This window comes from Miniopterus schreibersii (assembly GCF_964146895.1).
Source record: "Miniopterus schreibersii genome assembly, chromosome: 22".
NCBI classification, from domain to species: Eukaryota; Metazoa; Chordata; class Mammalia; order Chiroptera; family Miniopteridae; genus Miniopterus; species Miniopterus schreibersii.
The window spans coordinates 14,488,523-14,504,320 of NC_138124.1; the positions used below are offsets into that span (position 1 = coordinate 14,488,523).

Consider the following 15,798-nt stretch of genomic DNA (forward strand, 5'->3'; position numbering starts at 1 on the left):
AGTGAAGCTGGGAAAGTGCGTGTGGCTGCTGCTCGGTGAACGGATGTGATGTTCAGATGGAACACCTCTTTCCCCTGAACCAAAAAACATACGCTGTATTCAGGAAGGACCAGAAAATCGTGAAGCTCGCTCTTTAAAAATAGAAATAGCTTAGGGTGCGCGTGGGGGGGGAGGGACTGAGGAAAGGTGAGTGGGGGCCGAAGGTGCTCCCCCATCCCTGGCTGTGGACGGGGCTGCTCTGGGCGCAGGGAGGCGGCTCCCTCAGACTCACAGTGAAATGACGAGATTGAGCTGCCAGGGATCTTAGGTGACTGGGACCTAAGGAAAATGTGTGTGTGTGGAGGGTGGCCCCGCTTTCTCCCAAAGCTGTGAGCAGTTCTGACAGCCTTAGGGGACAACCTCAGAAAGCCCTGGGTTTAAGGCTCCCCTTCCTTGCCCTGCAGGCCAGAGTTCTTCGGGAAACCAAGCCAATCCCGAATCTCATCTTCGCCATTGAACAGTACGAGAAATTCCTCATCTTTCTTTCCAAGAGGTCCAAGGTAAGCGCGCTTCTGTTTCATTTACGGGGGGGGGCTGGCAACAGAGGCAGGGCAGGGTGTGCGCTTGCTTTGGGGGCTGCTGAGGGTTGTGAGGCTGTGCAGGCAGGACCTGCACAGCCTTAGGAGCATGTGTGGTGCTGACGCCCTGTCCTGTCCTGTCCTGTCCTGTCCTGTCCTGTCCAGGTGAACCTGATGCAGCACATGAAGCTCAGCACCTCCCGGGACTTCAAGATCAAGGGGAACGTCCTGGACGTGCTTCTCCGGGACGAAGACGGGGACACGGATGAGGTCAGTGTCTGCTTCTGGCGGGAGCCCCGCCTGGCCCCCCTTCCTGACCAGGGGCTGCTGGGAGCAGCCGCAGACAGCGAATGGGCTAAAAGGAGGTCAGGCCAAGACGAAACTAAAAACTCCCAAGAGAAGGGTTATGTGTTTTGAGCCACAGCTGGGTGCCCAAACTTGTAGACATTTTGGGTGCCCGTTTCCAGAAAGGGTGGTGACAAAGCAAGGCCTGACGGGGTGAAGCAGTGGACAGCGAGTAGCCCCGCATCCTGGCTCAGGGCCCTGCGCCCACATCCTTCAGGCTGTCACACTCCGGGCCACAGTGCCCCGGCCCCACCCGCTCCCCTCGCCTCCTCGGCACCGGGGAGGAGCGTTGTGTAGTGAGCCTCCTGTCGTGTCCCACGCACCTCCCCAGGGCAAGGAGAGGCACACGCTGCCCCACTCCGCCCGGAGGCCTCCCCTCTCACCCCGTGCGTGGGGAGGGGAAAGCACGACCACACAGGCTGTGGCGAGAAGATAGAGGGTTTCTTTATTCCCGTGCCTCTGAGCAGGTTTGTCATACTGACGCGTCTCCTCCTAGGACACTGACTCGGAGCACGGGGCCCAGAGCACAGGACCAGCCAAGAAGAAAAGGAAGAGGGAGACGAAATGCCTGAGTTAACACGAACTTTGGGGCTTCTGCTTTCTTCTTACCCGACAAGCCACACTGCCCCTGTGCAGCCTGCACAGACGCCGCGTCCTAGTTCTGAACCCGCTGAAACCAGCTGCACCTTTAGTCACAGGCCGTCGCTCCCGGCAGGTCCTGCTCCTGAGGACAGCACAGCTGAGAGCCTGAGTGCGGGCGCCTGGGCCACCCGATGAAGCTCCACGGGAGCGAATGCAGAGCCTCTGGCAGGGCTACGGCCCGGGCTGGCTGCGTCTTTCCAAGGAGCCTTTGGTGAGTTCGATGATCTGGTAAATGTCCAGCGCTTCGCCTGAAAGACGGTGCGGATTGGTTACGATGCCTTCTCAAGGACGGCACTCAGGACTAGCAGAAGGACCGGAGGGCGGGATGACTGCGCTGTTACATTTGGAGGGTCCATGCTCTCTTTGTATAAAATGTTTGTCTTAGAGCCACTTTATATGGAAACGAAGCTTTCTGATTGTTTGGCATTCAAGGCACAAATTTTTTCACCTAAGAATGAATGCACTTTAACTTTGCACAATAAATCTTTAAACATTTCTCGTGTGGTTGGAGAGGGAAAGGTCCACATGGAAGAAACCAGAGCTGCAGATACTCCTTTGTTTCTGTGAACACGCTAGACGCGCATCCCTTTGTGCGCTGAACGTCACGTTCCCATTGGACCCAGGGTGCACCCTACTGCTCAGAGTGGACTCCTCTGGTGTGCAGACCACTTCCTAGTGGACCCCACATCCTGCCCACCATGAGGAACGTGAATGAGTGTGCTCACCCTGGGGAATCCCGTATCTCCTTTCCATCCCAGTCGGGTTGGAGGGGGTTTTACAATCCATGGTCACTTCCTTCCTGAGGCAGCGGTCAATGTCGACGGCGCTGAAAAAAGCGACTGACTGGGGCAGGTCATTGAGGCCCAGCTTGTAGGCAAACATGCACCTGGAAGAGACCGGCCTCCTCTCAGTGATGCCCCTGCCGCGAGCAAAGGCCCATCACCCCAGGAGAAATGACCTGCACCCCGAGAGCAGGGCACTCAGCCAGGAGCACTGCAGGGCCACCGCTGCCTCCATCCGACACAGTGACACAGTGAGGTCCGAAAATGCAGCGACGGACTCAAACCTGTGTCCCACCCTGGCACACGTTCCTGAAGTACAAATTTTCTCTATTACTTGAATATGCGAAGACTGTTAGCTCGTTAAGCACAGCCCCCCAGGATACAATGAAGAGGGCAACGGAGACAGCGCTGAGCATTGTAAAAGCTCCTTATTTACCCATTAATCAGGAAAGGCCGTGGTTCCCAAACTGGTTCTGAGTGGCAGGTCAGCGTGGAACAGTGGTGTCACTTAACCACGCAAGTCAGGCTTTACCGTGAGAAAATACAACCCAGTACGTAAACGATAAGTTATTCTGACATCACATTTGATTTTCTGCATTAAGGACTTATTACTCTGTTAGTAGTAACAGAGTAACAAACGTCTGGCACTAAAGAAATAATTTGCAGACTTTCAAAATCTCAACTTTCTGTGGTTGATAAAAGCCTGTTAGGCAGGAAGGTGTTTCCAGGGAGCACACCTGAGAGCTCCTCTTTGGAACAGCTCCCCGACCTACAGCTCAGCGCCTCAGTGACCTAGTCTCAGGATACGACACTTTCAAACCAAGGGACCTTTCAAAAGTTGAAGGCCAGCCTTAAGACTTCCACAACTTTTTAAAAATTAGATAAAACTAAAACGTTCACTTCCGGGGAGATGAAACCTCAGATCACACTCAGCCTGGTGCAAAGCCCGCGCGTGAGCCTGCGGCCAGGCCCGCCTACCTGGTGAGCAGGTTGGTGATCTGCAGGGCCAGGGCAGCCCGGTAGCGGTCCTCCTCCCGCACCAGGTAGCGGACCTCGTCGTGGATGCTGATGCAGAACCGCCCGTCGATGGCGAACTCCTCAAACAGCCACTTCATGGCCACGAGCATGAGGTGCAGGTAGTCCACAGCTGAGCTCTGCACCACCCAGTTCACACGGCTGGTCATAAACTGCAGGGAGGCGGGCAGTGAGGGTCCAGCGGCACACCGGTTCCCGGGGGTGGGAGGTGGCCCAGGAGCCCTCCCTCCCTGTGACTTCCCCGTGCTCCGGGCAGAGTACCTCCCCCCGAGCCACCGCTGGCTCCAGGGCTCGGCTGACGCGGCAGCCCAGCACCGGGGTCCGGGGCTCGTCGGCCGTGGCAATGCTCTCCAGCTTGTTGAACATTTCCGACTCTGTGCCCCCCGTCCATGCGCGTCCTGCGACCACATCCCACTTCTTCCTGCGGGACCTGGGGGGCCAGGAACAGACGGGACGAGCAGTGTCTTCCAGGATCTCAGCTGAAAACAGCCTCCCAGTCCTCCCAGGGCCAGCCCAGACCCTCTGTCCACCCTTAGAACACAGGAGGGCCTCACTTTCTAGACGCTTCCCTCTGGATCTTGCGCAGGTCCTGCAGGGAAACGCAGCCGTCCTCGGTCCTCTCCACGGGGATGTGCAGCTCCCTCACCAGCCACTCGCCCTCATCTGACAGCCGATACCTGGGGGCAGTGTCACCCCCATCGCTCCCATGGGAGTTCCGCCTCTGCCAAGCTCCGCCACCACCCAGCCCATTCCCACCACCACCCGGGCTCCTGCCCCTCCCTGCAGGCTCGACCTCAGCGGAGGAGACAGGCACAGAGAGGCTCAGTTGCTGGGGCCACACAGCCAGAAACAGGTGGAACCCAGACAGGAATCCAAGCTCTGGTTATGCCCTGGTGGCCCCGCAGAGGACAGGCTAATACAGAAACAACAGTTCTCTCTGTCCCGGTGCCTTAGACACCGAACTGCCAAGTGACCAACAGGTTTAACCCTACAAGGGAACCTGCTCAGGGCCAACTATTAAGCAAACGTCACGCCCAAAGATGAACCATCCTGGAGCTCGGTCACAGGTCTGAAGGGAGACGGGCCAGGTAAGGGCGCAGGTCACGGGAAAGGTGGACGACACCGGGCGGAAAAGGCTAGTAAAGCGCCTGAGGCCCTGGGGGATGACGGAGGGGAACCCTCACCTGCGCAGGCCCTTAGTGATGGCGTACATCTGCTGGGCCTTCTCGGCTGCCTCCTGGCCCGTGAGCCGGTGGTTGAACTGCATAAGCAGGCGCTCGGCGAAGGGCTGCCCTGCCCCGTAGATGCGGCCGTAGTTGAAGACCTTGGCGTGCTCGCGGCTGATGCCCACCGTGGAAGCAGTCTTACTGTGCAGGTCGGTGCCCCTGCTCTTCCGGCCCTGCAGCGTCATCCACCCGAAGGCCGTGCAGCCTGCGGGCCGGGAGGAGTGAGAGGAGGCTCAGGAGCACTGCCCCCAACCTCGCAACCCGGCCCCCGGGGCTCAGGCGGCCGCCACCGTGCCAGCCGGGGCCCCTGCTCACCGTGCATGCCGGCAAAGTGGGCATCTCCCAGCACCGCCGCGATCCACAGCTCCTGCGAGTCCACGTCCGCACCCACCAGCACGTAGCCGGGTGGGGCCTGCACCATGGCCTTCAACTCGCTGCCTACTCGGTCGGGCTGCGGGAGAGACACCCCGAGGCTCCTACCCCACTCCAAGGCGGACGGCGGGCTAGCAGCAACGGCGGACGGGTAAGGGAATCCCTACCCTGCGCCTGGCCCGGTACCCCTTTAACCACGTCTGTGGCTGCCCCTCGTCGACATCTGGCCGGCAGCAGGTGCCCAGACATGTTTACTGAACATGGATGAGCTGTGGAGCCAGATGTGACCCAGTCCCACCTCACCCAGGTCTTGGGTTCCTTCTCCTGCTCCTCACTGACGGCCCTGCAGCCCCAGTTTCTGGAGACACGGGAGAGGAGGGGCAGGGACTGGAGGTGCAGGGGACACAGGACACGTACCCGGGCGTTGCTGGCAGTGAGCCACGTGGGCTCCACGGCCCGGCGGGTGATGGTGCCGGCGGTCACCACCTGCGGCAGGATGGCCCCATAGCAGCCTTCTTCATCGTAATCCGGGTGCCTGGGCGGAGGAGGAGATGACCAGCCTCAGCAGCCTGCTTTGGTTCTAGGACACCCTAACTGTCCCCACAACCACTTGGCGGGCCATACCTGGTCACAGCACGGGGCAGAGCTGACCTGGGCAGCCACACCACCATCTGGGAGCTGTGGGGACAGACAGGCTGAGGCTCAGCACATCACGGGGTCAGAACCCAACCCCTTCCCAGCAGGGCCCTCACTGCCCAGCTTCAGGGGCTGCTGTGCCTGCCCCCTCCTTGCCCAGCCTCCAGCCTCTTCCACAGTAACCCCTCTGCACGTAAACAGGGCAGCTGAGGCTGGAGAGGGACAGACTTGCCTGTGGGCAGGCAGCCCCAGGACTGCAAGTGGCAAGGACTCCAGACCCAGCTGGGCTGTTCCCTGCAGCACAGGCTGAGTCCGGGGCCCCGGGGGAGGCAGGGAAGGGAGTCCCAGCGCCGCAGAAACCTGGCCGGGGTAGGCAGGCACATCCCTGCCCTCCCACGGTGGCCCACCTGATCCGCTTATGGGCATTCCTCCAGAAAGAAATCATTTTGTTGATTTCCAAGGCACGGGGCCCGCTGGCACCTCCGGGGCCCGCCTGCAGCGTGCCGTCTTCCATCTTGGGCAGGAAGTCCTTGGCAAAGGGGCTGCCCACATTGCAGCTGTTACCGTCCTGGGGGGCAGCAGAAGCAGGGGCTGGAGGCAGGTGGCAGACCCCTGGCTGGGAACCGGTGTCTGTGCACTTGGGCTCTGCCCGGCGCAGCTCGGAACCTGGAGCAGGGCTGTCAGGGCAGATCCCACCCTGACGGCCACACAGGCAGGCACCAGGATGGATACGACGCACCTGCCCCCTCACAGTAACAGCCGCCAGTCACAGGACCCACCATGCGGCAGATTCAGTGCCAGCCACCTGACATGCCCTTTCCCATCCGATTTCCACAGGGAAAACTGGCTCACAGAGATGGGCTCTTTGCCTGCGATCAAGCTCTGCCCACTGCCCCGGCCACTCCTGCAAAGGGGCAGCCTCCTGGTTGGTTACTCCGCCCACCTGCCAGGAGCCCTGAGCACGGTGAGGACACGGACGTGCGTGACCCAGGACACACCTTGTGAGGCAGCTTGAAGAACCAGCAGCCGGGGATGTCCACGTCATGGTAGGGTCCGTTGCCGTGGTGATAGGCGGGCTGGCTAGCTTTTGGGCCATGAGCACCAGTCTGTGGGCCACACACCTAGGTCAGGCCCTGCTCCGGCACCTGCATTCAGCAAGGGCCATGGGGTAGGGTAGGTAGGGGTGGGAAAGGGGCCTGAAACGCTGAGCAGGTGAGCTGGGCAGTGACAGGACAGCCACCGGGTCTCAGGCTTCCTCCTAGGCCTTTCCAAGGCAGGGCAGCATCTCCCAACCCCCCAGGACCGCTGGGACTCTGGTGGGAGCCCTACTTGGGCAGAGGGAGGGCCAGACCCCAGGACCCACCCAGAGAGCCTGAGCACGTGCCCTGCTCACCAGAGCTGCGGGTCCACCCGGAGCCGCTGCTTCCCAGTTCTCTACCTTGGCCTCGTCCTGCACCTCCAGGCAGCCCAGCTCTTCCACCTGGATGGGCCCAGGTACCAAGGGAGTAAAGCAGGAGGCTGGGTCGGCAGGAATCCACCAGCCCCTCCCTGCGACACGCAGACAGCCCAGGCCGGCCTGGGGTGAGAGCTGGGCACTCCCCGTGCCCCACTCCCCCCTCCCTCGGGAGGGGACAGGACCCTCCCCAGAGCTCAGGCCGCGCTCGCTTCGCCCTCACCATCTGCCACTCGGTGCTGCTCTCGGTGAGCAGGAACTCCTCGGCCAGGCGCGCCTCCTGCGGCTCCAGCTGCTGCTTTCCCTGCTTGACACAGTGTGTCCTATACAGGGTCTCGATGGCTCTGGGCAGAGAAGAGGGGCAGCAGCCTCGGGTTATGTGCCTGCTCCGGGCCAGGCAGGTGCAGGGCGCCCTCCACAGCTCCCCTTGTCCAGGCCTCAGAGTCAGCTCTGAGGCAGAAGTGGACAGCGCCCCCCGGTGTTTAGAAGGGGTCCTTATGTGCTCGGCCGGTCCTCCCCGAGCCTGAGCCTCACCTGTAGGGGCAGGTCACCCCAGCCGATGCTGGCACATTGGCCAGGTTGTCCCGCCGCCCGGGCACCAGGTATCCCCAGCCATGCCGCTCTGAGAAGTGCAGGGGGAAGCCGTCCCAGGTCAGCGCCATGAGTTTGGGTGTGACCCGCATCTGCAGGCTGAGGAGGCTGGGGCCCGGGGCCCATGCGGGGTCATCGAGTCGAGGACAGAGTTTCCGGTACCACCTGTGCCCCACCAGAGAACAGTGTCACCGTGGTGACCGCAAGGAAGGCTCTCTCCCCATGACCTGCTCCACCTACCCTCCAAGGCCCGTGACCTCAGCCTGTGGCCACTTTCTCCCTCTGGGATGTGGCCCAGACCCCTGTGGAGTCCCGCAGAAAAATTCAGAGATCTCAAAAGGAAAGACCCTCCCGGTTTAGGCAGCAGCCAGGGCCCACAGGCATGGCCCCCGGTGGGCTCCTTCCCGAGCTCCAGTCCCTGCAGGACAACTGGGCAGAGAAACAAACGGGTCTGCCCTCCCCCGACGGCTCTAGCAACACACTAGGGAGACCAGAGCTCCATCTCTCACATGCTGTTCACCCTGGCTGCCCGTTTTCCCAACTCTGCCACTCTGTGAGGCTCAAGTAAAGGGTCACCTCCTTAAGGAAGCCTTCCCTGATTACCCCAGGCAGAGCTAGGCACTGCCTCAACACAACCACTCCTCTGTGTAACCCTGGACACAGACACCAGCTGCGCGAGCTGGTCTGCGTGCCTGGCTCCTCCAGGGGTGAAGGGGGTCCTAGAGAGGAGGAGCTGTGCTCCTGTATGCACCCCCAGGGCTGCCATGGCAGGCATACAGCAGGTGCTCAGTGAGCCAGGGGTCAGAGGGAACCAGCTGAGGGCAGGCGTGGAAGTCAGAAGGAACAGATGGCAGCCACCAGCCCTGCGCTGGGGCCCAGAATAGGGGTGTCCCGAGATGGGGGTGAGAGGATAGGGCTCACCCAGGGTGTCCAGGAAGGTGCTGGGGCCGCTTGGGCAGGAGCTCTGTGGTCCCCTTCAGCTGCTCCAAGCAGATGCGAGCCGTGATCGCTTGTTGAAACTCTTCCTCCTCACTGGGGGGGCCGGGGTCTGCACAGGGTGGGAGGACCATCAGAGCCAGGGAAGGGGCTCTCAGGAAGACCGGCCCAGCTTCTGATCTCCGGAGGGCTGCAGCAGCACTTTCCCAGGGCCCGGCTCTGCCCCACCTCCCACCATGCTCCCCACCTTCCTGATCCTGGGGCTGTCCGGGGGCCCCTGCACCCTCGGTGGGGACGCTGCTGGCGGCTGGCTCCCTCCTTGGCACTTTCTTAGCTTTCTTCTGCTTAAACTCTTGCAGATCCCACTCCAGGTCCCAGAGCCAGGGGTCTTCTTTGTACCTGCGCAGCCAGTCGGCACAGGGCTGAGGCCAAGCCGAAAGCCAGGCCCCCGCCTGCTGTCCCCTGCCCCGATCCTGCCTGCCCAGGCCCGGCTACCTCTCCCCGGAAAGAAGCTGGCAGGCGTCGTTGGCCAGGTCCATCAGCGACTTTTTCATCTCCCGCTGGAGCTCCTCGTAGGTGCTCTGCGCCTCCGCCAGGTAGCGCTCCCAGTTCTGGTTGACGGGCAGGTAGGAGACACCCATCTCCAGCATGCCGGCCAGAGTCACAGGGTGGGGACACCTTGGGGGCAAACACCAGGGCTGCCATAAGTGACCACAGGAAGCAGGCTTCAGCCCGATCCCTGAGAGGTATGGCAAGCCTCACCCCACCACCCGCACAGCATAGCTCTGCAGCCAGACACACGGGGTTAAACCCCGGCTTTACTGCTTCTGCCACCAGACCCTGGGAACAGGAGGTCACCTCTCTGAGCCTCAGTTCCTCCATCCGTAAAATGGAGACAGTCATGTGCGGCTCAACGGGGATGTGTTCTGAGAAAGGCATCCTTAGGTGACTGTCACTGTGCACTGGCCCCATGGTGCCCACAGGGCCCCACCTCACCTGTCCAGGAAGAGGGGCAGCTGCTGCTGGAAGACCTCATAGGTGGCCCACACGTCCTGGGCACAGTACTGCATCAGGTCCTGGCACAGGCGACAGGAAGGCGCTGGGTGGGCAGCCATCCCACTACCACCGCCGGTCTCGGGGTCAGGTCTGGCAGCGGTGCCCCGGGCTCAGCTAGGGGTCTGCCACCCCATCCCTCCAGAGCCCTCTCCAGCTCCGTACCTGGAAGTTCTCCCGGACGTCCTTCATGCTGCCCTTGACAAACAGCTCTCGAGGCTCCTTCTCTAGGGGAGGTCCCCCCACATACAGGCTGTGCACGTCTGCCAGGTTGTTGACACTGCTGATGTCCAGCCAGTCCCAGGATGAGATCTGAGGGGCCAGAGCAAGGGACACGGCAGGTGAGCCTGGCCTCAGGCCAGACAGGCAGGCTGGTGAAGGGGTCTCGCGCCCCCACGGTGCGCACTCACCGCCGGGCCGCTGGCTTTGCTCGGGGGCTTCTGGCCTCGCTGTGTGCCTTGCCGGGCCTTGTGCTTGCCCTGCTTGGCTGCCATCCACAGGCTGCGCTGGAAGCTGCTCAGCCCCGAGATGGCCATGTGCATGCTCATGGTGTCCAGGAAGCGCATGCGGGAGCCCTGAGACAGGCTGCAGCTGAGGGCCAGCCCGCTGGGCCCCCATACAGCCTCCCCCCATCACACAGCTCCGACACCACGCCTGTCCCTGGGCCTGAGGGGCCTGCCCTCCCCAATTCTAGCCCCCCTTGAAGGTGCACACCTGGCCTAAAGGCCACACACACGTCCTTCCAGCATCCAGCACAGCCCTGAGGGGCACCTTGGGTACAGAGGGGCCAAAACAAGGCCTCCGAGCTGTCAGGCTCGACTCCAGCCCCACCACACACAAGCAAGTAGCCCTGGGCAAGTCAACAAGGCTGAGCCTTGGCACCCTCAGCTACAGGCTAAGGCTGCTCTCCCTGCACTGCCCTCTCCCGGGGCTGTCGGGAGAACACGATGATAAAGCATTTTCCTAAAGTTAAGAATTGCCACAACTACACATGGCTGCAGTGTCTGTGCATTGGTCAGACCCTCCGGACAGTTATCTCCATCCTTGCACAAATACGGAAACAGGCTCGGGGATGCCGAGATGCTCACACCGCTCATCCACGGCCGAGGCAGGACGTCAGCCCAGGCTGCGTGGCCCAGAGACTGCAAAGACCCATGCTGGGCTCTGCCGTGCCACACAGAGCGAAGGGCCATTTGTCCTGTGACAACTCAGGATCTGCGACAGGCTGGTCGTCACTGCCTCCCACAGTCACTTCGGCCAGGGCTCCCGCCCACCCGCACCAGCACCTGCAGCCGGCCCCAGGGCCCTTACCTGGATCAGGTACTGCTCCCTGATGTGGGCCCGGTCAAAGGAAACGTTGTGCCCTACCACTAACTGCTCCTGCCCGGCTCGCTGGGAGGGGCCGCCAGCACTGGCAGGGAACTCCAGGGGAATGAGGTCAGCCGGCGACAGCTGGCTGGTCCAAGAGTAACGCTCTTCCACCAGCCGCTGGCTGCACCAGGAATACCTGAGGGAGAGGGGCATGAACTTCCGCTCCCAGCACCCACTGCACCCCTGCCACCACGGGCCAGGCCACACAGCAGCTGTGGACACCAGAGGCACCAACGGGTGCTCCTGACCCTCACGGAGCCAGAGGTCAGGTGGAGCGGTGCGGGGCCTGTGCTGCGGGTGGTCACAAAGCTTTACTTCCGCAGGAAAAGGTGGCGTAAGCGCCACAGCCCTGGGGTCCGCGCTCAGCCTGGGCTTCGGGCCCAGTGTTCACCGAGCCTGAGCTTGGCTCCGAGGTGCTTCATAAACATCCCCAACCCCTCATGACTGTCACCACAAACAGCTAGTGTTCGAAGTGCCAATGCACTTTGAGAAACAACTAGAATACAATCCAAAGTGGATATTGGTGTGTGTTTTTTTTCATTGAAAGTGAGAAAAAAAAGACAATGCTGCACTTGTGTGCAGGGTGAGTCATCTGACGGCTGGAGATTCTAAAGGTCAAAGAGCAGGTCACACACCTTAGAGGGTCTGTGGCTCTCAGAGCAGCCTCCCTGAGAGCAGGGGAGGTGCCAGAACAGGAAACATGTGCAGGGGTTGGGGGCAGGGGGTGAGTGCCGCCTGCTGAGGGCCTGACGGACTCCGAAGAGGCCAGAGTGGGCTCAAGAGCCATGTGGCTGAGTGTGGGGAGGTGGCCGCTGGGAAAAGCCTGTTGTGCACACAGATTATGCCAAAGGGTCATGGCCCGCCAGCATCAAAGTGAGTGACCAGGCCAGGTATGTGGCCGCCCCAGCTGCAAAGGAGCTCCCTGCAACCCTGATGGACAGGAGGAGGGGTCACCTGCCAACAGTTTCAACAAGTGTGTGTGTGGAAGTGGGGTGGTGTGGGGGGAGGGGCAAAAAGAGGTTCCTCTTTTTAAAGCTGGTAAAATTGAGCTCCCACTGCAGGTGGGAATGTGCTCAGAGACTGAAGCTGAAACCTCCCGCCCCAATTTAGACGTGAAAGCCCCTGAAAACACAGAAAAAGGCTGAAGAAGGTCAACATTTGAGGCCACGGTGATGACAGAAACTTTAGTTGCAATAAAAAGTCACTGGCCCTGGCTGGCTTGGCTCAGTGGTTAGAGCGTCGGCCGGCAGACTGAAGGGTCCCGGGTGCGACTCTGGACAAGGGCACGGACCTCGGTTGCAGGCTCCCTCCCCGGCCTGCTTGGGAGGCTGAGGGAAGGAAACAGCAGCGCTTCTCAGCTGGGGGTGCTCAGGAGGATGCTGCCTCCAGGGGGGCATTTGGAAATGTTTGGGGGGAGGGTTCTGGCATTTAAAGGAGCAGGATGCTGATGTATTATCCTGTCTAGGACAGTCCCCCAAAAGGGAGATTTCTCCCGCCCAAAATACCCAAAAGCATCCCAAGTAGAAACACTGCTCCAATGTCCTCTCAGGAAGCTATCAGGAGAGGGGCAAAGACACCAAGTCAAGGGGATCTCCGCCGGTCTCCAGGACAGCCCTCTCCTGTGATTCTTCACTAACCCGGGTCTCCGCGGGACACCTGCCTGGGTGCTTGTTTACTGTCTGTGTCTCCTGTCCAGGAAAGCTGGGCTCAAGCCGACTCACCACCGAGTCTGCAGTCGCTCGAAGAGCACCCACCCCGGCACCCAGTGGGAGCTCGGTCAGCGTCCACTGAACCAAACGATGAAGCTGGGCCCCTGCCCCCTGCGCGCACTTACCAGGCCGAGGGGGACATGGCCACCGCCAGCGTGGGGCAAGTTCCCTCTGCCAAGCAGACCTCCACGTCGAACACCAGGGCCCGCTCCTCGGGGGTGGCCACGGGTTCGGCCTCCCCCGCGGGGCCGTAGCGCGTCCAGCCCTGCGCCCAGGCCCAGCTGGCGGGCCGGGGGGGCGGCTGGGCCCGCAGCAGCGCGTCGGCCGCCGCCAGGTAGGGCAGGCTCTGCTTCTGCGCCAGGCGGCGGAAGTGCGCGTCCAGGTCGCCCCCGTAGAGGCGCGGCAGGCGCAGCTGCACGTCGGGCAGGGCCGCGGCCGGCTGCCCCCAGAGCCCGTGCCGCTGCAGGTGCTCGACGCTGCGGCGCACCGCGGCCGGGTCGGGGCTCTCCCCGCCGCCGGGCCCGAAGATCTGCTCGTGCAGCCCCCGGGACAGCATCTGGATGTGCAGCGGGTTGTGCCGCAGCTGCCCGGCCTCCTCCGTGGACGGCGCCTGCGGCTGCGGCGCCTGCGGCTGCCCTTCGCTGGGGACGGAGGCGGAGCTGGACACCCAGCGCCCCGGAGCCGGAGCCGGAGCCGGAGCCGGAGCCGGGACCGGCCCTGGCCCGACGGCGACGGCGGCGGGCCCGGCCACTTTCTTCCAGAGCAGGCGGCTCATGGTGGGTGCAGGGCGCCCCCCGCTGGGATTCAGGGCACCTGGCCTTGGGCTCCAGCTTGGCTGCCTCTACTGGCCGAGGGGCGTGGAGAGCGACGCGCCTGGTCTCTGCCTGTCCCTCGGCGACATGGGCCCGCGCATGCCTGCCGTGCGCCCTGGAGGAGACGGACGGCAGTGTCACCGCGCGCGCTGCGCCCCCGGCGCCTCTCGCTTCATTTTCTCCTTTAAGCCTCACCACCCCCCCTCCCCCGGGGAGACGGCCAAGGCCCCACTGAGTAAACCGGAGCTCGCGTGGGCTCCTCGGTGAACCTGGGGCCGAGGTGGAGGGGGTGGGGGGTGCGCGTGGCACCGAAAAGCCCGGATCCTGCAGGAGGAGGAGGGTGCGGGTTTGAACCCCGGGCCTTGGCTCCGGGACCTGCGCGCGTGACCTTGGGCCAGCTCCGTGCGCCCCGCTTTCCCACTCTGTAAAGTGGGGCTACGGGTTCTGCCCTGCAGGGCGGCTGTCCGGGTGACAAGGGGGGGCGCGGGCCTCGGCGAACGGTGGCCGCCGTGATCGTGATCGCGACCGCCCGAGGGCCCAGCGCCCAGGGGTGACAGCGCTGGGACTCGAACCCGCCCCGCGGGCCGCCCTCCCCCGGGGCCCCGCCGCCCGCTGCGCCCCGGCCGCGCCTCCGCCCGCTCGGGGCCTCGCCGCCAGCAGCCGAGGGAGGGCCCGCGCCGCCGCCCCGCGCCCCGGCCTCCGCGGCCTCCCCGGCGCCCGCCCGCCCGAAACCTCGGTCCGCCCGGTGCCTCCGGGTCCGCGGCTCCCGGCCCCGGGCGCGCGCCGCCGCTTCTCCGTCCGCGCGGCCTCCGCAGCCCCGGGCTGGCGCGCGGTCCCCCCGCGCAGCGCGCCTCGCTGGCGGCCGCCACTTCCCGTCTGCGCCGCGCGGGGCCCGCGGCTGCCCCGGGGGCGGGCGGGGCCGGGCCGCGCGGCCAATCGGAGCCCCGGCAGTGGGCCGGCCCGCCCGCGGGGGGGGACGGGGGCTTCCGGGCGGGCGCTGCGTGCGGAACCCGGGACCCGGGGCCCGGCCTCCCCCGCTCGGGAGGCGCATGGGCTGGCCCGGGGCCGGCGCGGCGGGGAGACTTTGTAGCGCAGCCACGGGCCTGCGCTGCCGGGCGGCCGCGTGGCCTAATGGATAAGGCGTCTGACTTCGGATCAGAAGATTGCAGGTTCGAGTCCTGCCGCGGTCGCAGGGGCTCCGCTCATACTTTTTCGGTTTATTTCATCCTGGGAACCGAGGGCCCAGAATAGCTCGGGATCTGTGCCCGTGGGACCCTGGGGGACGCCCCCAAACCGCGGAAACAACGGCCCCCGACACCTCGCCCAGCGTGTCCCCGGGGAAGTTGGTCCCCGACTACGCGTCCCGGGCTAATGGGGGGACACCCCGAAACTGTACCAGCCGCGCGACCCCCAGCGCGAGGAGGGGAAGCGCATCCTACGCGGGAGCCCCGGTTTAATACGCGACTAATACACGGGACTGGCCGGAGCTCGCAACTTGAGGGGACCCCTCCTCCCTGGTAGCCCCCCCCTGGGGCGCCTCCTCCTCCTGGGCAACTCTGAGGGGTAAAAACGCTGCCCCTTGGTGGGCCTGGGTCTGCCCGCAGGTGGTAAGCACCTCCCCGAGCGCGCCCTGCTGCCCCCGGCCTGGGCAGCCCCCGAGGGACGCTTTTTGCTCCTCCCGCCGCCTGTCTCTCCAGGCGCCTGGGCAGCAGGCTGTCCGCGCTCCGCGGCTGGGAAACCGTCGAGTTTTCCCAGCAGGAGGAGGCCCACGCGGATAACCCGAGCGGCCCACGCGGATAACCCGAGCTGCGCGGGTGAGGAAAGCGAGGCTCGGGCAGGTCACGTAGCGGATTGGGGACAAAACTCAGGCCTCCCTGAAAGTCGGACCCCACCGTCCTGCCCGTGCGTGGGCCGGGACGCCATGCTCGGGCCCCCGGCACTGACTTCGGCGCTGCCCAGGAGTGGGCTGCGGAGGCGGTCAGGGGCTCACACCCTCCGCGGGCCTTGCGCCCATCCCGCCCGTCCCCTCTGGCCGCCCCGAGAGGCAGGGAAAAGCCCTACCGGTGGCCTAGGGGTGTTAGGCACACACACAAATGTTTCCTTGTTTATTTATTTTTCCTTTTGGCAAAAAAAAAAAAAAAAAAAAAGACCAAAAAAATCCAATTAACTGAAAACTCGCTCTTTTATAATCCGTGCTTCCCCCCCCCCCCCGCTTTCCCCTTAACCTTGCACTGTTGGCTTTTTTTTTTTTTTTACAAAATAGGGAGAGGAGAGGCTC

At 63.3% G+C, this 15,798-nt stretch overlaps 2 protein-coding genes across 2 annotated transcripts in view; one reads left to right on the forward strand and one right to left on the reverse strand.

The window, feature by feature from the left end:
• Nucleotides 1–2,040, forward strand: part of FANCI (FA complementation group I) — a 26,351-nt gene extending 24,311 nt beyond the window's left edge. The window contains exons 36-38 of the mRNA XM_081124465.1: nucleotides 444–539; nucleotides 723–827; nucleotides 1,399–2,040. Coding sequence (XP_080980591.1) covers nucleotides 444–539; nucleotides 723–827; nucleotides 1,399–1,479 — 282 coding nt within the window. The 3' untranslated portion in view covers nucleotides 1,480–2,040. The remainder of the gene's footprint in view (nucleotides 1–443; nucleotides 540–722; nucleotides 828–1,398) is intronic.
• POLG (DNA polymerase gamma, catalytic subunit) lies at nucleotides 1,325–14,400 on the reverse strand. Its single transcript, XM_081124466.1, has 23 exons — nucleotides 14,253–14,400; nucleotides 12,834–13,635; nucleotides 10,940–11,135; nucleotides 10,039–10,203; nucleotides 9,794–9,940; nucleotides 9,572–9,651; nucleotides 9,071–9,253; nucleotides 8,823–8,974; nucleotides 8,561–8,687; nucleotides 7,583–7,804; nucleotides 7,272–7,392; nucleotides 6,989–7,075; nucleotides 6,594–6,701; nucleotides 6,003–6,163; nucleotides 5,584–5,637; nucleotides 5,377–5,494; nucleotides 4,903–5,038; nucleotides 4,546–4,792; nucleotides 3,916–4,038; nucleotides 3,623–3,791; nucleotides 3,305–3,513; nucleotides 2,270–2,430; nucleotides 1,325–1,792 (listed from the first exon to the last, which is right to left on the reverse strand). The coding sequence occupies exons 2-23, from the start codon at nucleotides 13,481–13,483 to the stop codon at nucleotides 1,716–1,718; spliced, it is 3,693 nt and encodes a 1,230-aa protein (XP_080980592.1). The 5' UTR covers nucleotides 13,484–13,635; nucleotides 14,253–14,400; the 3' UTR covers nucleotides 1,325–1,715.
• Nucleotides 14,401–15,798: the final 1,398 nt, after the last annotated feature.